The sequence below is a fragment of the Apteryx mantelli genome, chromosome 26, assembly GCF_036417845.1.
Source record: "Apteryx mantelli isolate bAptMan1 chromosome 26, bAptMan1.hap1, whole genome shotgun sequence".
Taxonomy (NCBI): domain Eukaryota; kingdom Metazoa; phylum Chordata; class Aves; order Apterygiformes; family Apterygidae; genus Apteryx; species Apteryx mantelli.
Genome location: NC_090003.1, coordinates 5916856 through 5942880, shown reverse-complemented (window position 1 = coordinate 5942880; position 26025 = coordinate 5916856). Strand labels below are relative to the sequence as shown.

Here is a 26025-nt window from a genome sequence, read left to right as displayed (position 1 = left end):
GGCTCAAGCTGTTCTCTGTAAAATGTCATTGAAAATTAACAAGGCTTAAAGGTGCAGCATCCCCTTGCACTTATAAGTTTCCCAGTATGACCATTTTTAACCATTGAAGTACTCAATAGTATAACTGTGGAGGCTAATAGCTTAACCTTGGATAATGATATCGTAGAGTTAAAAGGACCTATTCATGCTGGCTGTTAACTCAATTTGTATAGTACAAATGAAACCTGCAGCAGTTGGTTTTATTCACCGTAACTCCTTATCTGAGCTTTTATAATCCTATCCCTTTAATCGAGGTTTTTAGCTGCCTTGAACAGAACCAGCCGAATTCAAGAAAAAAATATTTTTCTAGCTGAACTAACTCCTATTGGATTTCTCTTGACTATAACTGGAAATGATACAGTATATTAAAGAAGTAGTCAGCTGTAACCTACATTTTAAAGAGCTTGCCAGATGTCTGCTGTAAGTACCCTAAATTATTAAGACTGAATCTGTAAATTATTACCCCTTTACTTATACTGTCAGTTTATTGCCTTTCTTTTGCTCAATTTAGACTGTGCAAATTGTTCAGTTTCACTTTGATTTTTCCTATACCAGTAAAATGTGGGCGTTCTGAATTTCAGCATTACAAAGGACTAAAGTGTAAGGGGAGATGCATAATTGGAAGGAACAAAGGCTTGCATTGGTTTTTGTTGCATTAAATAAGCATGCCTTTAAAATGAAATGGAGTACTTAAGTAGTTTGCCTCATGCACAATTTATAAATGTATCATTAAAAAAAAATTTTTCCAGTGGAATGTGATTTTTTAAGGGGCTGGGGACGTGGTGGTGGTGGAATAATTTAAAATTCTTTATTAGGAGCCCTTCTGCAGCGTTGCCCAGCAGAGAAAGCCCTTAAAGGTTTCAAATTTATAAGAGTGACAGTGTAGGTGAAAGTGAGGGAAATACAGTTATGAATCTTATAATTTTCAGTTGCTGTATGTTGGAGTCCTCTACTGAAAGCATTCAGTCAAAATAGTTCTTGCTGGTGAGCTTGAGTTTTCCGAGGAGCTGTTTCCATGTGTTCATAAAATAAAGCTGTTAAACTGAGTTGGTGTCCAGATTTTTTCTGTATGCATTTTTGAAAACAGGGTAGCTGATGTTCTAAATCTAGTTAGGAAAAAAAGGTAGCTAATATAAAAGGTAATGTTTTTCATTACGTACTGTATTCTTGTGTCCAGGGTCAGTAACTGAAGGGAAGCCCAAGATGGGCCCTTAATTCACTTTTGGGAAGTTTGTTTTTGTTTTGTTTTGTTTTCATAATGATAAACTTTTCAGGATAGCTAACTTAGTGTGGAAAGGTGGGGAAGCATCTCTTACACCAGAAGAGAAGTTAAAATTCCTTAATCCCAGTCTGCCTTGGCATGCTGCTTGTGAAGTAGCCTAACTTTTTTTCAGGCATACCTATGTCTTCTGGTTCCAAATCATGTCCAGTTTACTCTCATCCCAAAGCTACTGCCTTGCTAGAAGGTGTGGCTTCAGTCTATCGCGTTTTGTGTGAAGAAGGTGATATTTACACTTCCTTTTGCAACGGAGGCAGGGCTCACGCTCTTCCCCCTGCCAGATTGGTTTGGTACGCAGGCAAACGGAGAACAGGGATTGCAGGCGTGCTTGGCTCTGCCCAGTGCACATGTTGGGCCTTGCAAAGCCGAGAGCATTCCTGTGATCCTCACCCTGCCCTCCTTCGGGCAGAATGAGGAATGAAGTGCTGGAGAACAGGACAGCTTTTCCAGTTACTTACTGAGCAACCTTATTTACTGCTTGGGAAAGGCTGAGAACATTTTCAAACCCAAATTTGTTGCTTTGGCAAAGCTGTACTGGCAGCCGTGGCTGAAACATACAGATCTTTCTCACTTGTTATTCTGTCTTGTGAATCATATTAAAAATAAATGAGAACTAAGTTTCATTCCCTATGCATGCCAAACAAGGGGAAATTAGGTGCCTCAATTATGTCCATTTTGCAGTATGTGTTGCATGCAGCAGGACAGACTTGCACAGTTCAGTGAAGGATTTAATTCTTTCAGACTAAGACTACAGCTTTTTAAATGCAGAGATTTTTTGTCTTTTTCATGACAGAGGGATTGATTAGTGGCATTGTAGGATAGAATCATTTTTAGCTTCAAAATAGATAGATATTGACAACCAAAACTTTCCGTTTGACTTCCAAATCTGCTTCACCCTTACTTGGAGAGACCAGTTCCAGATTTGACAGAACAGTGCATTTTGTATGGCTTCATCAGCTTCTGGCATCTCTTTCTTTAATGCTAATTAATCTGGGGTATTATTACCATGAATTCAGCAGAGACCTTAGTATTTCTTTGCTCAGGCCAATAAATATCAATGAACATGTAACTTGAATTCTGAATAGCTTTGGATTCTGCGTACCTGAGTGTGAAAGGTACTCTGTTCCCCAAATCTTAAGCTGAAATTTATATTAACTTAGTTGAATCTTTTCTTGTTTAACTGGAAAGGAGGAAAGGCTGGCTACCTACGTTTAGGTCTAGATTCAGATTCTTCCATATCCCATTCGTACTCTTGAATGAACAGCCTTCCAGTTAAGTTCTGTTAATGCTGTGGGAATTTCTTCAGTCCAGTACATGACAGTTCTCGTTTTGCTATTTCCCTGTCTTGTCTTTTTGTGACGAAAATACAGACTGAAATGTTAGCTTTCAGGGAGTGTTTCGCATATGCAGTATAATATATCTGACAAGAATAGGAATTCTTCTATGTTTTACTTACAAACATTAGGATTCGATAGTGCTTTTGATAAAGGTTTGTTTATGATTTATAGGATATGCAAAATTAGTTGCTGTTTGGTTTTCTCTTTGATGATGATCAGCTGCCAGGATCCAGCATTCGGCATGTTGCGTCCTGATGTCGATTCACAGTCTCCTTATACTGTTGTGATTCAGTGACATGTATTTTAAAAACATATTTCTTTTCAGTTACTGTGCTTTATGTTTTAGCTTAAAAACCCATTTAGCCCAACTGTGTTTGGAGAAGCAGCACAATCTAACTGATAGAATCGGAGACCAAGACTTTGACCTCTTTACAGCTGCCTTGTGGACTTCTCTGAACTTGTAAACATTGCTTCACTGCTTTTAAGGTTTTCTATATTAAAAAAAACCCCTCACTTTTGGAAGCAGCCTAAAACCTATGTGTAAAGCGTTGCAAGGAAGTAGAATTCTTTGAGAGAAGGATAAGGATAGATTGAAACTGGAGTCTTGGTCCTTAGAAAGGAGTTTGCATTCTGCCATCTCTTTATCTTGTTGAACAGCCCAGACTCTGTGCTGAGGAATTTATTGGATGCACAGAGTTTTAAGTAAAGGTCCTCGTGTGTTTTTTATCCTCTTAAATCCTGACTAGGAATTTAAGCCCATGGTGGCAATAAGAATTTTGACTAAGTCTGAGAGATGATTTTATTTTCTTGTATTCTAGCGGCACCTCCATTGGAAGGTGTTCGGTTATTCTCCTTTGTGCTTGTGGGACGGTGTGGTAAGGGCTGGGGTTTGGCAGGATCTCATGACCAAGAGAGAATCTGAATCTTACTTTTCATGGTAGTTGTGCTGATTGGTGAAACTAGGCCAAGCAGCTGTTTGTAGTACCTGCCTGATTGTGGAGAAGGCTGTGAAGGCAATGTGATGCAGACCTACCTACATCCTGACACATTAGTAATCTAAATGAACTAATTGCTGCTCGTTTAGGCAGAGGGACAAAAACTTGGAACTGAGCAAAGGCAAAAATAAATGATGTTCTGACTTGGCAGGAGAGGAAGGTGAATACAGGTGAGCAAAGCAGCAGAATTCAGAGCTGGTGATCTTAACTGAGCCAAAGATTTAACTCACCTGAAAAAAACTGGGATGGTTCGTTTTGTAGCACATGGGTCTATTGGGACATTTAAGATGGTGAGCAAAGCTCATGCTGGTGGTGGTTCAGCTGTTCCTCAGCTGTCTTGCTAAACTCTTTCTAGTATTTTGGACTCTTCCCTCCCACCCCCAAAATACCCAGTTGCAAAATATTTTCAGATCTTATTTCTTAAGGTTCATTTAAGATGTACATGGAAGTGTCTTTGTATAATTGAAAATGTGAGAAGTGTGAGCTGATGTTTAGAACAGAGATAGGAACAAGTTGGTAATAGCCTTGGTGTGAATTTGGACTGGTCACCAGACCCTATAGACTTCATTTTTGTCCTTGCACTTTTAAGAATAAGTAGTGAAACCTAATTTATGTGATTTTTCTCCAGTTATTTTGGAGCCTTTAGCAGTAAAGGTGCTTGTTATTCAGAGGATTTGCCCTGTGGTTTAGCGCAGAAGTTCTCAAATTACAGCGTGTAAGCTTGAGGTTCCTTCCGTTTATTTAAGTTGTGACAGAGGCGAGGTGAGTTCAGCTAGGGGCAGCCACATGAATCTGACAAAGATAGCACATTTTTAGTGCTGCTGCTGACTTTTAGAGGGACACAGTTTTTGCTCGAAACTGGAACTATCTATAGTTTAACCCTTCTGGTTGGTCATGAAAACATCCTGTATGTAGACTATATTTCAATATGCAGTTGAATTCATCTGAATTTATAGTTTCAGGCAAGCATTTCATCTTTTTGTTTTCATTTGTGTTTGGTAAATATAATAAAACGTAATGCATAGATTACTGTTATTTGCCACTTGGGGGAGGATTGGGAATTTTAATGGTAACTGTAAATATGCTGTTACTCTCAGGATATAAATGCATCTCCAAAGTGGTTAGTTCTTGCGTGTGTGAGGTTTTTTTTCTTTTTTTTAGGAATGAGTTCTCACAGTTGTATGGTGAGTGTACAGTGGTGGTGGTGGGGTTCTTTGAAGTCTATAGAAATGAGAACAAAAATTAGTTACTGTAAGTGGTCCTGTTGTCAATGCTGTAGATGATCTTTCTTGGGATTGCACTGCGTATTTAGAGGGCAAGAATAGTGGGAACTAGTTAGTGAAGGAGAAATGTATGGTTTAAATAGGCCTTTCATAACAGGCAGTTCCTCTCCTCCGGAGAGGTGGAGTGATTCTTCTGAGCCATTGGTAAAGCTCTGCCGTTTCCAGCACTTGTTAGCAAGAGCTGCTGTAGAAAACCTGTAGGTGAAGCTAGCAGGTATTTTGGATCCAGCCTCACGCTGCTAGATCTGGTGTATGGAATAGTTGAGTAGCTCTCCACTGCTTTTATCTTTTTTCTCTGCTAGTAATGGCATCTGTATGGGGTGGTGAACAGCCATGAAGGAAAAACAATCACTTCATTTGAGAGTTTGAACCAGTTGGCTTACAGGCTCATGAAAGGGATGGTGAGACTTACAAATTCTTACCAAGCCCCAATACCCAGTATCAGTTCTAAAATAGGTTCAGAAATATGTCCTGAGTCTTAAAAAAACAAAACAAAAAAACCCTATATAGCTATGTTAGCTGTTGGTGACTGAACATTGAGGTTGGTCTGAAAAGTTCTGTGCAAAGGGTTTTCTAACTCAACATTCAAGTGTCATCTTCATAATTGCTATATTCAGATAACATATGCATAGTTGAAAACAATAATTTTGGTCAAAATCACCATACTTTCCATTTCTTCCTGGTTTTCTCCTAGTTTGAGGAGTTTTTTTCCTCAATTCTTTGGTAAGTTATGCTTTTTTTTTTTTTAATCTAGAAGAAATTACATGTAACTACTTTTATTTGCTTTTCCAGAGAGTTGAGTTTTATGCTGAAAGCTTTTTAAAGAATGCAAAGCTTGAATGCATTCCATTCTCAAATGACTGGGAATGTCATTGGTATGGATAGGGTGCAAATGTTGTGGATGAAGAATGGCTTGGCTTTTTAAAAACTTATTCTTTCAAAATAAAAAGGGTCTGCAAATCCCAGACAAGCCTAGAGGCTGTGATTTAAAACCTATTGAAGGGTCTTTCTGGTCTTCAGTTTGTATATTTCTGTAATGTTTGCTCATTTGTTTTTGCAGGGCAGTTGCCTCATACTTTTTTTCCAGCTCTGATCATTAATCGGGACTGAACACTTGGATTATCTGATCTTGTGTGGTTTTTTAGAAGCAGGTATGTTGGCAGGGAAATCTCTAATGTTTTATTGGTTTGGGAAGAGAGAGAGTAAGGGGTACTTTCTTCACAGGTATGCATATATGTGAAGAAAGCGTGTGTGGGTATACATGCACACAGACATGCAAATATATTATGTATGTATGTATTTTTATATACACATACATACCTCCCAGAAAGGGTTATACAGTTAGGAATAATCCTACTAAGTAATATTTGATTATATATAGCTTTCTTGAAAAAGCAAAACGATAATGCTTTGGTAAGATTTTTTCCTGTTCTTCATATGTAAAGATGTATTGTGTTGTCTTCTACTCATAGACTAGCTTTGTAAGTGGTTGTGGAAATTTACTGATGTAATTACACAATGTATACACTGAGTAGTATTTGTCATCATAAATTGTGTCTTATAAATAAGAGACATGTAAAAGCTTTATATTATAGGAAAAGAGATGGCTTAACATGTTTTTCACATTGGGGTCCCGGTATTGTCTTAAGATCTTTGTCTTTCTACTTTAATGTCATCACTTAGGAAAAACTGTGGTGGCCAAGAAGATGATCCCCCAAAATAATTGTGAAATGTATGAAGATCAAAGTGCTATTGCTCTCAATTTGGCCTCTGTATGCATATATTTTGGTAGCTTTTGATACATGTTGAGTATTTTGATCCTTCTTCCCCTCACCTCCCATATTACTACTACCTTTGTAAGGTATTCGCTGAATGGGTAAACCTTAATTTATCTTTCCTGTTAAATAAGTATTTCATGATTAATCTGTCTTGGCTGAAGCTTGTTTTAGAAGAATTAGGTTCAGGTAGGCATGGAATATTCCATCACCCCTTTTAAAGTATGAGAAATTAATGAATAATTGAAAGATTATTGTGACGGAAAGCAATAGGTAATTTAATTATACTTATTGACAACAAGTCTCCTGTAATATTTGTCATGCAATGGGTTGTGGAAAAGTGTGGCTCTCTGTAGCTGGAACGGGGGTAACTGTGGCATTTTCTTGGTGCTTGTAGGTACTGCCACCTATTGGTATATAACTTGCTCATTTTTAAACCAAAGGTGTGTTACTGTGTTTCAATGAGATTATTTTGATTCTGTAAAGAAAACACTCTAGTTTCAGAAAGAACTCTCTCTTCTCAGTGCAATACCTGACATGCTGATGCAGAGACCAAGAATATGAAAAGGCTTTTATTCACTATTATAGAGTTGTTTTCTTCTGTAAACTTGATTTTTTTCTTCCAGCTTATTTATGATATGAACAGCCTACCTCTCAAGTGATGCACCCTTGAAACGGCTATTACCCTATATTAAATTACTTGCAAGCATTTGGTCTCTGTCTCTGGCCACTAAATCAGTTGACCTATTAGTCTTTGTTCCCTTATTAATCACATTTCTTAATGGATCTTTGGGGTATTTGGAAGAAGAGGTTTGTCTAAACAAACTATCCTGAAAGCTAACCTAGTTATGAGTTAAATATCAATATACACTAAATCTATTCATATTACAGAATTCAAAATCCAGATTTGAGAGAAAGACAGTAAGAATGTGATATATTCCTAGAATCATTTTTAGAAACTAACTGCTCTAAGGGTAGATTGCTTATTTGTGGCATTTGGTTCTGTAATTCTGCCAAACTAGTCAATATATGCTTATGTTTCCAAACATGTTATACATATGTGCTTTATCATCATGCTAATTTACACAACAAAATACTGTGATTACTCCTGAAAATGTTGCACATTTTTCCTCTGATTTCCTAATCTAGAAATTGTAGTTGACTTTTTTTTTCTATTTCTGCAGTAGTAAATGAGTTCTTTCATAGCTTGAACTTTCCTGTCATCCAGGTCTGTTGACTGACTGTGATGTTAGTAAACTTTGCTGCTGTCAGTCTCCAAGTCTGAGTTTCCTGTAGAGTGACAGACTGGTGCAGTTTGGAAATGCTAAAACAGCAGAAATTGGTATAACCTGGCACATCAGCACAGTGGTATAATACACATATTACTTAAATAGAACTTTCCAATTGATTAAAAAAATGAGAAATTTGATGCCAAATATTTTTTTACAAGAGCTCTAAGAGAGCTATCTCTCTTTATATAGGAGAGTAGAGAGAAAAAAGTGTGGTGGTATTTGAGGTATAAATGTAATGTATACTAGAGAGGGGCACATGCAGGTGAAGAAATGAGATGGGATTATATAGGACAGTCCTGTTCTGTTGCTTGTGCTTTTTTTTCCCTCTAACTTGATTTCTCTGATACTAATGCAACACCTTCCCCCCTCAAGTAACTGTATTCTAAAAATAAATGTATGCAGTATTGCAATATTAAGAACCAGACACAACTTTTCAATCTTTCAGGCTTATTTGGTATCTAGATAAACATTTTTTATTTTATCCGTCTCAGAATATGCATAACTTATCTTTTGTTGACTGTTATTTTGTTCATTGTCTTACTATTGATAGTATTACTTGCTATCATTCAATAAATTGCATTGTGGAATACAACTCCTGGTAGCATAATTCAATCTACTTACTTTAGAGTTGACACTACACAAAATCATGGATTGTTTTATTCACCCTTCAGAAAGCAGTTTGCTGATTATATCAAAAAAATATGATAACCCTGCACATTTACAGGCTGCAAGTTTTCAAGCACAACCATATATATTATATCAGTGTAATGCAAATCTTCCCACTGGAGACTTCTTCAAGTAGGACTGACGATATACCTTTAGGTACTGTTTACCACTGTCTTCATCATGTTAAATAAAGTTGGGTGGTAAAGCCTGTCTCTGCAGATGTTACTGAAGTTTGCATTATTTCTGACTCATTCAGGAGGACCAGTGTATGATTTTAAACTGTTTCCACACCCAGATTACTTTCCCCTTAAAAATAATAATGATAATAAAGGTGTTGGGGGGGTGGGGAGGAAGGTTGGTATTGACTATAAGAAAACTTAAAATGGAAAAGTGTTGTCTGAACCTGTTGTTACGGTCTTCTCTAAGCATGCCCAGCGTATTCCCATGGTTACTAAGGTTCAAGAAGTTCGATTTATAGCTTAGTATAGGACCAAACTCAGTTCTGTGAATGCAAACTAATTTGAGGACTATTCTGGAGCCACTTCTCCCGGGTGCGTTGTGGAAGAGTGGCACGTGTACACCTACATCCAGGGACTCCTTAGTGGGCTTTAAGTTTCTCCAACACACAGCACTGCTAAGAGGTTTGGTCCTGTACTAGTATATTATGTAAAGCACCATTATTTTGTGAACTTGCAATTAAGGTTTTTATTAGTGTTGACTGAAAAATTATCTTGGAGCATGTTTGTTAAGAACAACTGAAGATTATATCTGAACAGTTCTGCTGTGTCTTGGTAAATACCATATTGTGGAATTTAAATAGTTACAGGGTACTCAGGCAGCGAAGTATAATGATGCTGTACCATAAAGAATTTAGATAGCATAGTCTGTTTGTTCCATAATGTAGCTATTCTTGGTTAAAATAAAAAAGCAAAGTTTCAGCTTTTAAATGACATGAGAAAGGATGCTCAACTCTATTCCTTCCCTGCTCCTGTCCCTTTTTTTTTTCCCGTCTCCAAAACAGTTACATAGACTTTATTTTACAGAAGGATGAAGTGGCCTTTATCACCTTAAAAAAAATAAAAATAAAGTTAAAAAAAAAGAAGGAAAAAGACTTAGGAATTTAGATTTCATCCAGCTTTTATTGGCTGTTGTAAGCTCGATGACTGTGTATGTTGCATCCTGGTTTCATGTTGACCGTGATCATTTAAAAAAAAAAAAAAAAAAATCAAAGCACAAGCTTTTCTGTCAGGGTAATTCTTTCATCTAGTTATTAGAATTCTCTTTTTCTACCCATGCAGTAATGTAACAACAGATAATGAGCTAGCAGTAATGTGAATATCAGTCTCTCTGAATATTTGAGTTACATGCATAAGGCCCAATTTAGCTGTTTGGATTTTTTAAGGATTTTTCTGAACAAGCATGTGATTCCTGACTCTCCCAGACTATTACATAGTCTGCCCCTTGGTAAAAAATAGGTAGTTTGGAAATTAAACTCTCCTAATGTTCATGTTCCACCCTATTAACTTTTTTGGTTTGTGTTATTCTGATCTTGTTGTATTTTCAGGAAGTCCAGGAGCTGGCAGGAGGGGAATGAACCGTGAGGGTGTCCCCGGAAAGAGTCCGGAGGAGATGTATATTCAGCAGAAAGTGAGAGTCCTACTCATGCTGAGGAAGATGGGATCAAATGTAAGATGCACTGTCATAACCCATATTTTGTGGCTTTCTAGACATGATGTTGTAGTAATTGAGATAGCGATTGCTGAGATGGGCAGGTGATGGTCTGGTTTTATTGCTGAACTGTTTTAGCCATCATTGATTTAGCTATTATCTGTGCTCAGATAATATTTAAGCAAAAATCAGTTGTGTGAAGCTTGTGATGCCTGAAACTAAATCTGAACATCTGATAATTTTTCTATAGACAGCTAAGTTGTTCATTTCTATAAAACCAACAAAATAAAGCAAGTGTTTTATGGTGACTTTGACTCTCTTCGTAACTGTGTGATGTATCAGCTTGCTGCTGTAGCCTTGCTGGTGTTATAATTAGGGCAAATAACGATTAGCTTAAACTGTTAAAGAGTAGAAATAGAGGTAACTATGGCATTTATTATTAGGAACTCAGAAATTATGTTTTCAGTCTTTCTTCGTTTTCCTTTTTGCTGACTGACTCTCTGTACATTTCCAGCTGACTGCTAGTGAAGAGGAGTTCTTGCGCACATACGCGGGTGTAGTGAATAGCCAACTTAGCCAGCTTCCTCAACACTCAATTGATCAGGGTGAGTACGGGGCATAGAGGGAAAGGGACGACTGTAACTGTTGGAAGCAGCCTGTACAGTTTCTCCTATACAATTTTTTCATTGATCATAGGCATCTTTCATGCAATGGTGCTGGAAAGAGAAAACAGTTTTTAAGGTGACTTTTTTTTAAAGCCTCAAAATATTGAGATATGACACAGATATAGGAAGTTTGAAGGTGAGCTACCAAATTTCAGATTGACTTTTGTCTTCGATATTTTCTTGGTCTGTTTTAGAGAGTTGTAGATGCTGAATAAAGACTCTCATACTTCACATACACCAGGAGTAGAGGATGTCACATTTGCACATCTTTTTCCAGTGGCTGTTCATCTTGACATTGATCTTTATCTATATGCAGTTTTATTTGCCCTGTTTTTATTTAATCTTTGAGAACAGTCTCAGTAAACACCAAATTTAGGATCCTATATTCCAGTAATAATATGCTTCCTACTTAAACCTGTCCAGAAATCTATGGCATGTGCAATTCAGTTCCTGCTGTAATCTGTGGAGAACTACAGTGTACTGTTCAACAGGTGGTTTTATGTTAATGAATAAAGTCTGTCTTGGGTATACCTAGCATTCCTTAGGATGAAGAGCATTATGTTAAACATCCTATTCTCCGTGATAGTGCAAAACACTGACAGCCAAATCCTATGAATTGAATGCGTCTACATAGCTTCCCACAGTATTTAATGCATTAAATGGAAATAAATTGTAAACTGATTTTTCTTACAGGCATAGTTAAATTCAGGCATGCATAGGCTCCTACAATTCTGAGTGTCTTACTGTATCCAGTAAGACAGGTCTTCTGCATCAGATAACTTTCTGAATTTTTGATATTTATTCTTAAACTGGACATCTGTGCTTAGCAACAAAATTGGGATAGCTACTTGAAATTTCATGCTCAAATCTGCTTAATATATGTTGCACATAGTAGTTCAGCAGTAGAAGTTTCTATCTTGTGCTAAAATAATACAATGTTTCCATAAAGAACTTTGAGATATGGTACAGTAGGAGGTAACTGCTGCAGTAAAAATTCCATGTTGTTCTGGTAAATTATGAAATATTTAATGTGCCAATCTGTTTAGTTGGGTACTGTATGATTTTGATTTGTTTTGTTTATATTCCCATTAAGGGGATGACATATGTGTTGCTTTTGTGAATCCTTCACAGAAGTCTTGGTAAACACGTGTGGCGCTACTCTGAATCTACAAATATGTCCTAAACAGGAATTTTTCTTTCTGAATTTTTTTTCTCTTTCATAAGCCCTATGCCAGATCACATTCATACTGTAGGATTTGGGTTTGAAGGAAAACTTAGACTTGTATGCCAGAAAGAACTGAGTTGAGCAGAAGTTTAATATAGATCTAAGTCATTTAGAAAACCATTAGAAACAACCTGCACAAACTTGCTCTTCAGTTTTAAGCTTGTGTGTTCATTCTTCACGTAGCTGGAAGGGATTGATGGAGATATACTTGCATATTTTGGCTCAGAATTCTTAAACTTGTCTGTTGATCTAAAGTAAAAATTTGCCTGTTTCTCCTCTAAACCAGAGGACAATATATTCAAGCAAGAAAGACTGCCTTAGTTATCAGACAACTGTGGTGCTATCTTAAATGGTTGATGTTTTCAGCTTTTTCTCTAAACTGGTTGCATATCTCATAATGAAAATGCATGCTGAATTATCTGCACTTTGGCAGAGAACAGATAATGAAAACACAAGTCCGGACAGGGGACATGGATATTTTATATAGCTGTTCCATTACACATCTTAATCTGACTTTGTTGCCTAAAATATCTGGTTTTATTATATGTAAAATTAGCAAACTATTTTCTCACTTCATGGAGGGCTTTAGAGACTCTAATACTGGTGGAGTGCTTTGAAATTCCTGCCTTAAAACTGTAAAGGAAGACCAAAGTACTGCATTTCTGGCTGTTTTCAATCTATCAAAGTGAGAGTAAGGAATAAGAACCCCCAGAGGGTGTTCTTCTGGATGATTAAGACCAAAAAGTTGCAACTAAAAAAAATTCTTGCATAACTTTTCAGTATAATCAAAGAGCAGCCAACAGTTATTTGGTCTGCTTCCAGACTTACTGATCATGCGACACAGGAAAAGTAAGAGCTTCATATGTTGTTCAGAAAGCTATGTCCTTGTCCCATATTTGAACAAATACAAACTGATTTCTCAGAAATCATTCTCTTAAAGTTCTTGAGGGTTCTTGTGACTTTTTCCAGATGGAATTGAAGTCCTCCCTGTTGATACTCACTTGTGTCTAATTGTGATAATGGTATCTTTCCTGGGAGATTAGACTCCAGGATCCATCTTCAACCTTCCCAAGTTATAATTAAACTGGTAACCCAACCGTTACGATTTTTCTTGCTAGAGGAAAATAGAACAAAGAAAGATAATATTAAACTATCTAGAGAAATGGGAAAGGATGTTGGTCCTTTTCATATTCAATTATGCCATCTTTCCAAATTAAGTTGTGCATAGCATGAAGAACAAATTAAAATGCAGAAACGTAGCCAAATATAATTTCCTCTGGAGAAGGATGAAACTGTAATGTGCTGTGTAGGCATGAGCCACTGTAATTTGTTGCTCAAGACTTTTATTCCTGAAAAATTTCTCCAGATTTGTAATAGTTAGTTATGATAATGTTGCTCTTTGCTTGTTTTCTTTCATGATACTATTTTATGGAGGAAGTTAAGTGTAGTGGATCATCCAGCAGCAACCATCATCAGCTATCAGTCTCCTTTGCTATAGTTAGTGTTGGTGAAGCAGGAGGTGTTGATTATGGATATATAAATTCATTAGGTGCTGGATTTGCCATCTCAAGGGAGGTTCCGTCTCCACTAGATGGCATTATGTTGCACTGAAAAACCCTGTCCCAAGTCCGCACACTGAGGTACTTAAATTTTTTTGTTCTTCAAGGTTGCTTAAAGGAATTTTCTTCCCTATTTTCTGCTGTTTTCTTTGAATCTCCTCTGGAAGATTTTTTAGCCTTTATACAACTTGCCTTACAAAACAACTAAAAGGTGTGTATTCAATGAGTCATTTACAAAGACTTATCAGGTTAGTGGATTTCACCATCTTTTCTTCCAGTAGTCGGACAGACTACTCTTAGCCTAACTTGTCCCAGACCTCTTTTTAGAGTCATCTGACTTCAGCAGGCACACGCAAGGGAGAGCTAATACATTCACCCATTTCTTTTCAATAGAGGGAATGAATTTCTAAAGACATTCTTGGCCCTAGCACTCTAGATGCTTTGGTATAGACCTGCAAATTGTTCTGTATCGCCTAAGAATGCTGTAGTCTGGCTCCACAATTACAGGAAGTTTTGTTTTGAAGAAATACAGAGAATAGTCTACAATTTTGTAAGTACATCAGTCTCACTTGTGTTACAATTTTTATGCTTTTCTTTGTTGTATATCCATGAGATCCTGTCTTAGAAGAGCTAGCAGGTGGCCCCATAGCAATCACCTGAGGTAGGTCTGCTGAGCTTGTCACTGTGTGGTGCTCCCTGCTATGTTTTTTGATAAAGATCTGTCAACTTACTAGTTGAGGCTGTTTCTTTGACCACAGGGAGTCACTCTGCAACCTTTGTGCCCAATATATATTTGCAACAATGTCACAGTGCATCGAAGAAAGAATTTTACATTTTTCCCTGCTGAATTCAGAAGTGCTTGAGCCATAAACCTTCACTGAGCTGCTATTGTTAGTAGCTCTGAAGTTTAAGCAGAATACCATGAAGGCACTTTAGAGTCGTAGAGCTCAGCAATAGGAGATAATCTCTAACTTTGATCCAGAAGCACCTTAGAATACCTTAATTTTTAAAACAAGCCTGGGGCAAAGACACCCTTCAGTTGTGCTTGTATTTCTAGGAAGAGGGCAAATTAAAACCTGATCTTTTATTTCCCATTTTGCTTTCAAAAGGAGTTCATCAATTAAAACGTACAAAATCACTGTGTTCTGGGATTGTTCATAGGTCTGCTTTTACATTTGAAACAGCTTCACTCTTGAAGCATCTTCATTGTATATAGTTGAACTGAATCTTGCTTTCTTAACAGGAAGCTCAAATTTAGTCTGATTGCATTACTGAATGTCTTTGTGTAAATCAGGTGGTAATGACATGTGTCCAGGGATTTGCAACGTGCTCTAGCAGATACCGAAATTTAACTCACACCACAAGTGTGAATTAGTGCAGCTGTATCTAGTAAATATATTTACATTTATAGCCAGAACATATATTAGAGCAACAGTTATTAAGGGATCTTGAATGACCAGAATGTGTTTTCCAGTTTGTTGGGTGGTTTGTTTGTTTGTTTTTTAATTATTCCAGCTCTGTTTGCCTTTTCAGTGTATTCCAGGATCTCAGAAAGTACTTGGTCCTTCAGTATACTGACTTTGATATACCTCTCTAGAGGTGCTGTTTCCTTAACATGGGCTGCAGTCTCCCAATAGCAAGGAATGCTTAGACAGTTCAGATGTCTGGGTTCTGTTCATAGCTTGATATTTTGGCTATATTTATTAATACTTGGTCTGCTCACCCATTCTGTTCTTACTGTAACCTATCCAGGCAGACATGATATATCCATGACAGTTGTGAGGCTTACCTGATATATCAAAAATACTTTATCTTTTGAAGGGTGAACTGTTAACAGAGGAGATGAAATCTCAGTAACCCGGGAAAGCCTGAACAACAGTTTTAAAACTCTAGGCTTAAGTATTTGTTTGGCTAAGTTTGAGTATCATATTGTTCCCTTTTTTTGTAATCGTTTTGTGTCTGGGTCATTGCTATAATGTTGTTAAAAATATATATGGAAGTGCAGAATACAGAGCATTTTCTTTACCTAAAAGAGCTTTTTAACTGAGATCTGTGTTTTTTGTTGTTGTTTTTTATGGCTCCAAGAATATCTGAGAAACCCAAAGCCATCTCTGTTTAACCAGTGTATATGGTAGAGGTCAGATGTGATCATTAGCTGTTCTGAGATATTACATATTAGTCCTCTTCCCTGCATTGCAGCAAGAACTAAAGCAGCTCGGGCTCATTAGGTTTCGTGAGACTGAACTGATGAAGTTAAAGCTTCCTTACAAATTTTTATCACAAGCCAAATGCTTCATAGGAAGTTTTGTGCACAGAAACACCTCCTGCATAAAAATCATATTTCCTGTTTCCCATTTACTTACATTTTTAAATGGTAGGCTAGTACTTGGCTGTCTGAAGTCACTGCTCCATGGTGAATCTGAAAATGGAAGCTATGCAGCTAGTAAGCGTGATATGTGAATTATGCTAAGACCTTGGTGATTACAGCTCGGGTGTTCCTATAGCAACAGGAGTGTCATGCTGGTTCTTGAAGAAGCTGGCTCCTTTGGGAGGACAAAGCTGAGAGGCAACGCATGCCTCGGCTAGGTTAGACACGTTCTCTGGGTGGGAGGGTATTAAAAATGAACCATGGCTGCTTGTGGTGTGAATGAAGAGGGAGAACGTAGCCGTGAAATATCTGATAGTGGTGGAGAATTGGAAATGTTGGAGCTCTTCTCAGTGTACTTTTCTTCTTTTGAATGCAAAGCTTATCTTAAGGTGTTCCTCCTCTAAGCAGTGCATGCTGTATTTTTAGAATGCCAGACTAGGAATTTCAGAGAAGAATTAATGTTGTTTAGGAGATAGTTGTTGGAAGGTGATTGAAGAAGTTTGCATATAAAAATGTTGAGCAAAGGGAATTTTATTTTTTCAGCTCAGCATCCTTCAGACATATTCATGACACACTTAACCCTCTGATCTCTAAAAGCTTTTCGGGTCTATTAATTTTGCAGGTGACTGCAAGGATGTGAGTTGTGTAAATCTACTCATCATTCAAAGAACACCTGGAAATAGCCATTAGATGTTACAGTTAACATCTTGCTTTGTGTTAAGGTAGTGTTTTTAATCCAGCCTGCATGCTACTGGCTTGATGTTGCTGTAGCTTAGTACTTGCTGTGGAACACATTAACTTAAGTCATCTTGGTATAATTTTCTGAAACTTCGTTTAACTGATTAGCACAAGTGCATGTGCTGAGCTCAGTGGCTATCTATAGTCTCTCCTGCAGTGTGACTTCGGTCACCAGTCCTTTGGCCATCAGATCATCTTGGCTTGCTAAGACTGAAGGCCAAGTGGTGTAAAAGTATAAAAGAACTACTAAATTCTGCAATCCAAATAATTACCACATAATTGCAGCAGGGTTCTTGTTTGGTTGTGGGTTGTTATTTGTTGTTGTTTTTTGTTTGTTTGTTTTAGGTTAATGTGGTAAGACCATCACTGTTGCTTTTTAAAGGAGCACATAGGCCGACCAGTTAAATATTGTTAACTTATAGGAGAGAGGTGGGAGAGGTGTTTGCATGTCTGAGGCCTCAAGAACGTTTGTGGAAATGAATGCTTTGCTCATGAGGGAAGATGGGGAATATTTTATTGGATATATGCAAATCCTGTATTTCAGTGTAGAAATGTGTGCCCAGGAAAAAGGAAGACTGTGGAGAGAGAAACTGTATGTATAGGATCTGGAAGACCAGGTATACGTGTATACCTTTTTCATTGTTCTATACTTTAATTAGTGGAAGTGCAAAGCTTAGTGAAGGATGTGCTAAAAGTAAACACAGTTCACGTTTCTATTGTCTCAGTCACGGGCTTTTGGCAATGTGCAGCTTAACTTCATAACCTGTGCTCTGTTTCTTCGATTTTTTACTTGGTTTGAAAGAAAACATCCGTTGTGGGAGCCAAGTGAGGCTGTAGCAGAGACACTATTCATTAGTACTTTAATCCCTGCTTCCCTTTCACCATGGGGAAACCACCACTTTAGTCTCTGGAAATGTTTGTATTAGTACATGAGCACAGACTGCTGTAGAATTGCTTAATTAGCAGACTTGTTAGATTGGCTTCGTTTAGCTCCGGATAGTTTGGGTTGCTGGACTGTGTTTGAAAGGGGGGAAAAAAACAAAAAAAAACAACTGTTTTTGTGCTGAGAAATGTGGGTGAACTTTTTCTGGACAAATGTCACCCAGCTTTTCTTGCTGCAGGATATCTTCAGAAATAATCATGCTCTGTCAGTGGCTTCTGGAAGGTTGAAAGCGCTCCTGCGAGCATCCCTTCCATTTGCATACTGCACTCTTACCCTTACTTGGGTACGAGAATTATTTTTCAGCAGAGAATTTTTCCATTCTGTTTTCAGATCGTTCGGATTTGACTAGGCATGCTTCTCACGTCTCTAGTGCCTTCTCTTCGAAGAGCTAAAAATGCCTGCCAGACAGACTTTTCTGCTAGAACGTGAATACCTGTATTAGAGACAGACGTCATAGGGAGGGTAAAATGAATTGCCAGGGATTATTACACAGTAGTTTAAGGCACTGTCAGACCTACTAGTGAAATTCCTAATTGCTCGACTAAGCCTAAAACTCACAGTAAGGATTAAATAAATTCAGTTAGAGAACTCTGAGACATGATTTTGCTTCTACAGTATTTCTCCTCTCTTTTTGTTGTTGCTGCTGCCTCTTGTCCTTCTCTCAGTTCTCCAGGTATGGGGTCATTCTGGGGAGAATCTCCCACAATGGAAAGCTTCATCTGAAGGTGCGTTTTGTTTTTTGTCTAATGGACTCTTTGTCAGATACGCGATAGGGCCCTTGCGATGGCAGTATTCTGTTTTTTGTACCGGCAGCCTTCCTCTGTTTTTGCTGACAGTTCATTCAGAGACCTGAAGTGTAGTGCAACATCTCACCCTGAAACATCCATTCTTCCCCCCAGCTGCCCCCCCTTTTTTTTAAAAGACCAGTGGTAAAAATAGCTGTGAGAAGACATTTTTAAGAAATCAGCTAAATATGAAAATTACCTGGAATTGAACAGTCATTTTCCACCTGCTTTCAGTGACGAATCATGGTGCTTTATCGACATTAATTTGGTTCAGACTGTAGTATTTTTTCTGTTTCATTTTTGTAATAGCTGAGGCTCTACGAATAAGTCCATCCTAGGATTCTTAGAAAACGTCTAGTTCTCTGGTTGCCTTTTGCCCCCTGCTACATCCCAAGTAGATGTAGGTATCTTCCCTCTTTGCAAGACCTCTGAACAAACCGGTCCCAGATCTGAGAAACATTATTGCTTTTTATATCGCAGTCATGTAGTGTGACCTTCTGGTGTTCTTGAAGAATGGAGAAGTGCTGACTAATGAACTGGCTCTTTTGTTAGTGAATATAAAATAAGGTCATGAGATGGAATACCCAGAGGGCACTGCTGCATATACTGGAAGTGCCTGAATTGACGCTGTCTGGAAACAATCAGTTTTGGTGTGAAATAAATGGTCCTGTACTTGTAACTTTATACTAGCATCAGATTTAATAGCCTGCAGGAAGTTTCCATGTGGCTGCTGCTGTTTGGACAAAGGATGTCTTACTATTTGTGACAATGTATCACCTCCTTAAATATAAAATTAAAAGAAATCAGCCGAGGCTTGAGTCTTTATTGAAAGGTGAGTGGTGTTCTGTTGGGTGTTCTGCCCTGGGGTTACCCACCCACTTATTTGTCTGTCTTGAGGGTAATATTGTCTTTTATTTGATAGATCAAATTGTCTTTTTAAATGCAGTTGCCTGAGGCTCTTGCAAATGCTGGTTTGCATGTAATTCCTGCAAATGAACACAGTGACTCTTCCACCAAATAACAAAAGGAACTGTGGAGGGAGGAGGAAATAGAACTGTTCAGAATTGTGCATAAAATCTGTTCTTTAATCTTGTCTAAAATGGTACCATGGGGCATAGAAATGCATCACTTAATATTTTTCTTTATTTCTTCCCTTCTGAAATAAATAGCCAAACCCTTTTAGACTTCTCTCTGATCTTCTCTGCCACCCTGTTCATTCCTGTATGTTGTTTTGTTGCTTCACGGTGTTTTGGCTGAACTTTCCAACTTTGCATTGCCAGCAAATTTCGTTAGGATGTGAGAGTAAAATTGGTACAAAGGCCAGTCATTGAGAAAGTGCGGTAGTAACCTCCCTTTCACCCAGTCATCATCATTTGAAACATCATTCATGTTTTTTCCATTAACAAATTGCTTACCCACCTTGGTTCTCATACTGATCACCTGTCATCAGTTAAAAAGTACTATACAGGAAGCTCGTTTATCAAGTATTGAAGGACATCAGAGAGGGACACTGCTTTTTGATGGTGTTATAATAAAAACTATGCATTTAACTTTGTTCAAGGATTCAGAGCACTTCAAAACTGTAGTTATTGTAATTACATTGATGGCAAAACAGAAGCAGTAAAGTTGTGACTCTGCGGTTACCTTTGGCAGTGGAGGACTGAAACCTTGAGTTCCAGAGCTGTTCTCCACCCACTAATGTATTTCCTCCTTAGGATACAAGTAATAATATTACATTAATATTAATGATATTCAAGCACTTTCCCATGCTTTTACACTGTATTCTTTATTGTACTCTTTCTTTTTTCCTCCAAATATAACATAACTTACTAATTTGGCTTTTTCTGTTTTCCTGTCTCAGTGACCAGCTGTATTTTTTTGTATTTCTTTCTCCTTTCCAATACAAGGTCCAGGCAAATGGCAGGTTAACAGAAGTTCGTATTAGCAGTGACACTGGCACCGAAGCTCTGCCAGGCCTGCCTAAAAAATTAGAGCAGGAGCTGGCTAAGCATGAACCTCCTGTTTGGTGATAGCTATTTGATTGTGAAAGCCAAAACGAACTGCAGAATACCCAGCATCCCTTGTGCCCAGAGCTATTTTTGCTCCTCATGTGTTTTAAACTGCTGAACACAAGCCACAGTAAGCTGTGCATAGGAACAGGGTAGGAAGCTGCAATTGCAGGCAGGAAAATTGACCAGTGGGTTTATGGAGTTGTACAGTTATCTGGAATATATTTCTTTTTCCACATGTTACTTGCACGAATAATTTCTGTTTTCCTATTTAGACTGTGGAGAGGGGAGATCTCGGGAAAACAATCAACATCTGCTAAGTAATCCAGCTCATCTCCTTGCTACTGTGGCGTCATCTGTGACTTTGCGGTTGCTAGGATATCCCAGCTGCTTGGGACTTGCATACCAAAGGCTCCTCCGCTTTAAAGGGCATGCATGCAAAATAGGGCAGCGTAGACTGGGCTTCTTGTGCACTTGCTTCGTTACTGCTTTTAAACATCTTCACTCCTGCCTCCTTTTGGCATATGTTTGTTTTTCAGAATCCTTGCAAGTAAAATCCTACTTTTTGTAGAGGCTAGTAGTTTTCGTATTATGCACTTCTTAAAAGAAAAAATGGCAACGTGGCAACTTGTTAATTCAGAGCCAGATTCTACTGCTATATATCATTTATGTTTTGATCAAGGAAAAAACAGTTTGTGGAGGAGATGAAAAGGGAGAAGACTGCAGGGCTTCTGAGTGTTGGCAAGAGGGAGCATCAGAGCAGTTTTTGATGTAGTTCTATAAAATACGGATCTTGCATATGAAAAACAAATTACTGCTTGGTCCTTAATATTTCCTCCTTTGAGTATGTATAACAAACATCTTTGAGTATGTATAAAAGCAAATGTAGTCATATTTCTTAAGCATTGCTTTAGTTTTAAAGGATATTAGCAAGGGGAATTTACAACCATCCTTTACTGGGGGGGGACATTCCTTCCCTATTGCAGTTGGGACATAACAGCCTCTCCTGCTTGTAGACTCCTCATGCTAGAGGTACATGTTCACAGGACAGTGGTCCTGAGCATGGAGACCTGAACAGTATCACAGGTTAGAACTTGTCCTTCCCTTTCCCCCAAGTTTGCTACCAGCAAAAGACCAAGCTTGGAATGTGTATGTAAATCTTCTCTCACTCAAAGGACTGGGAGATGGGGAAATGCTGTCTATAGGAGCTGTCTACATATGAATTCTGCTCTAGACTGCTGCTTGCTTAAGCATGACCTTGAGCAATTCATAGTTTTGAAACATTTACTCTGTGTAAAATCATTTTGCCAGTCTTCAGGAAAACTGATGTAGTAAGAATTACATTCTAAAGGCTTAATATATTTGATTATTTTTCTTTTCCCCCTTTGTCTTTCATGCAGAAATATTTCAGAGAAACTGGCCATGTCCTACTGTCTGTTCTCTTACTGCTCTTGATTCAGGGTGGGTTGTTGAAGGATCCAAAGCCATCTCATCCAACTGATTCTTAATCAGTCAGGCAAAACTGAAGCATCTCAAAGAATGAGAGTAGTAGACCATTTTCCAGTATGACACCTCATGCTGCCTCTACATTACTGCAACTGGAGCATACAAAATCTCTAGACTTATTGTAGAAAACATAATGTCCTATTTTACCAGATGTTGAGGATGCCTTGCTACAGGTGATGCTGCACTGTAAGGCCAGTAGAAGATAGGGACAGCCTTATTTCGTAACTCGCATCAAATACTGCATTTTTTTTCAGTATAATCACCAAGAGTGTGCACTGTATTCTGACGTGAGCTGAAATCTCTACCATTCAGTTGTGCATTTCTTTTCTATGCTTTGAAAATGAATGCTCTGAAATTTATTGAGAAGTATCTTTTTGAGGCTTTACTATTTCTTGAGCCCAAACTACGGAGCAAATTAGACTACTAAAAAGTAAAATTTTGTCTGACATTCCTAACATTATAGCAGATAAGTAATTTCTGTTAGTCGTCTTTATTGTACCCAGTGTTCAGGTGAAACTTTGGAGAGTTTTATATGCTGAGGCTCTGTCCAACTTGAATTTGAACTTTCTAAACTCCAGGAAGAGAACTCTGTAGGGCTGATCAGTATTATCTGATGGGGTAGACAGCCTCTGTTGCTTTTGGCATTTCCTACTTTGTTGTCCAGTTCTTTAATATAGGCTTTGAAGAAAACCTTGTCACAGAAAATTATCCCAAGCAAACCTGATTAATTAATGAAGGCCAAAATGAACATTGTGTGTCATCTGTTGCACTTAAGTTTTGAATGGAGGAAATAATTGTCTAAAACTATACCGACAGCAACTGGAGCGTTCATTGTATTTTCTGATCAGTTGGATGGCTGTAGTTAGAGGACCTACAGATGAAAGAGAGCATTTACTTTTATCTGACTTTCTCAGGGATCACATTTTTACCAGAAATTAAAAGTATTGCACTCAGCCCTTCAGGGTTGTTTTCCAGTTCTTGTCTAGACTGGAGATATTGATTTAAAGCATTGCTTTGACACTACTCTGTGATGTGTTTTTATTTCCCTATTATCCTGAAGACATTTCTCTCTAATTGCCCATGAGGCTATTCTCTATAGTTAGGAAGTACAGAGAGCTGTGTTTTTCTGAATATCTCAAGGTCTCTTTTGAAGAATGAGAGCTTAGCGTGCAGTGTTCTTTATGAGCCTATATCAGACATGATTCTCAAGCCATACAAGTCTTTTTACTATAAATGCCCACTTGAAAGACCACCCAAGTTTGTAAAGACTTTGAGATGTTTCATAGGTAGGTAATAACATCTTTCTGTGCTTAGGGGATATGACTTTTGATGGTAATTATACACAGTTGATAGCCTCAATTGGGGGGGGAAAAAAAATCCAAGATCTGAGAAAGTCCACAGACGAAGTTCTTGTGGAAAAGATTTCTTCAGGCTAGAGATAAAAGCATTGCTTAGAAAAGCTGTATCTGTTCACTGGGTAAATGGAAGCCTTCAGCTTGAAAGAGAATACTCCGTTTCCATTAAAGAATGGGAACTTTCAATACCTGTTAGTTTATAAAGAGCACTTAAACAATTTTCAGTGAAGAAAAAGCCTTTCAGCTGGCCTGTTAAAACTATTTTTATTCTTAAAAGTAAAAAAGAGCAGGCGGTAAAGAATATCTAGATGTCATTTTAAAGGAGAGTGTGATGCACGGGGCAGTAGAAGTTTTGTTGGATGGTTATGTTCTTCACACTTCAAGGAAGCTCAGGAAGTGTCTTGTATAGTGCAGGAGCTTGCATGGCAATGAAACCAGAAAAGGATTATCTCTAGATGCCTGTGGTGACAATCCTATGAAAATTTTTAAATCCTGTTTCTTGGAAATGTGTGAAAGCAAGGAATTCTTGGTTTTCTTTAAAAACAAACTGTGATTTCTTTGTTTGGTTTGCAAAGTAAAATCTTAAATCTAAATTTGAAATGTTTGGAACATCTCAAGTTCCAGCCCCAGAAAAATAAGAAAACACAGCTTTCTCTTCCTTCTGTCCTTTCTTTCCTTTCCTGTTGATTTCATCAATGTGTAGGATGACAGTCTTCATAATGCACCTATCCACTCTTTTTTTTAAAGGAAATAACTGTGGTCCCCTTTTTTCTGTATCTTTTGTTACAGGTGCTGAGGATGTTGTGATGGCATTTTCCAGATCAGAGACAGAAGATAGAAGACAGTAACTACAGGGTACCTGAACAACACAGAACTGGAGAGGACAGTGAGATTCCTGAAGATAAAGGAGGATGGCTGAACATTAATAAGTTCCTCTGCCCACCCTAGTTTTTCCATAGTAGTCCTTTTCTTTTTTAGTTTTGCTTCCCTTTGCCCAGCCCTCAGAATGCATCTCTCAGCCATCTGTTCCTATACGTTGTTGCTACTCAGCTGGGCTGTGTTAATTAAGGACAAACCTAAAGATGTATTTTTGATTGGCTCAAAGGGGCAGACTCTTATTGGCTAAAGGAAGACAATTTTTAAAACTTGACCAATGGAAACCTTTTATTTCTCATTTTATTTCGTATTTTAAAATAAGTCTGTTGACATCCTACTTCTAAAGAAGCTTTTCATGCTGTGGTGCTTATTTAGGTCAAACTTGTGAATTTGAAGAGAGCTTGATTGGCTGCGTAGAACTGGAAGCAAGTTGTGATTGGCTGACAATGCAAATGCTTTCTCTTCAGTTGGCTTGCAGGTATCTTGCTGACATCAACATTTTCATTGCAAAAAGCTGATGTTTTGGTGCATTGGTTATTACTTTATACTTAATGACTTGGGAAAAGGACACGTGTGCTTTGCAGTATTTATTACATCTACGCACACATATACATGCTTGCTTTTTGGGTTTATTTGTTTTGGTTTTGATTGGCTTTGAAATAATGTTTTTAATTTCCTGTTGGCTGCAGTGTTTCCAATGCAATCAGTTTTTCCATACTCATCTGCTCTGTGGCCTCAAGCTCTTTGGGAGCATGTGTCGAAAGCATATTTACTTCAATAAGTCTACCTGTTTCAGCTGGAACTTGGAGATCACCAGCCCTTCTGTGCTTCTCTGTGGGCTGTACTATGAACTCCTGGAAAGTCCGGTCATTCAGGTGGCTTCTCTCTTTGCTTCTGACAGAGGAGCTGTAGATATTTTGCAGGAATTGCAAGAATGAGATCTATGGCTGTGACATGAATTTGCCAAATTTGTATAGGGAATGTGTGAACTGTTTCAAATACTACATATAGTTCCACTTTAACCCTTTAATTGCTGCATAAGACTTAGCGCTCATATAAGGGAAAATTAATAACCATTAGTTTAAATCCAAGTTTCACTGGGCTTTAATAAACTGAGTTCCTAATCACTTGAAAAATTATATGTGGTTTGGCTCCCTGCAGCAGTTCAGTGAGATGGAATTTATCTTGATCCTAAGATAATACCATTTTCTTTAGGCACTGGTCCAAGAGAGGCAGTAGCACCGCACTAAGCTGTCCAATCACAAGTGTACCAGTGACACTTTCAGGTTTATTCTGGTAGTAGCTGCAGGCCCTTAAAACACACATGTAAGCATTTACAAACTAAAGAACCTGTGGTGAAACTTCAGGAAGTGCACTGACTGTTCCTGAATCTGCACACAAAATACCAGAAGCCTGAAGTTTCTAGCACTGCTGCCTAAAGCCTAGCACTTCATTTTCTTTAGTATGTGCAGGTCATTTTTACAATACTTCTAGATTTTCCTGTGAGTTGCACTGATTTTTAAGATGTTTCAAAACCTTTTCAAGCAGAACTCCATTCACCTGTTCCTGGTTCCTTTCATATGGTTGTTAATTTTTTTGGAGTAATAATTCTGGAATCTGACTGTGACAATATGACCATTTTCATGGCAAGAAGTTATGACG

General features: G+C 37.9%; 1 protein-coding gene across 2 annotated transcripts in view; it reads left to right on the top strand.

Annotated features, from left to right (window-relative positions):
- Positions 1 to 24422, top strand: part of CTNNBIP1 (catenin beta interacting protein 1) — a 37241-nt gene extending 12819 nt beyond the window's left edge. For both annotated transcript variants that reach the window (XM_013960524.2, XM_013960516.2), the window contains 3 exons: positions 10231 to 10352; positions 10849 to 10939; positions 24277 to 24422. In XM_013960524.2, the coding sequence (XP_013815978.1) occupies positions 10231 to 10352; positions 10849 to 10939; positions 24277 to 24335 (272 nt within the window). In that variant the 3' untranslated portion in view covers positions 24336 to 24422. The remainder of the gene's footprint in view (positions 1 to 10230; positions 10353 to 10848; positions 10940 to 24276) is intronic.
- Positions 24423 to 26025: the final 1603 nt, after the last annotated feature.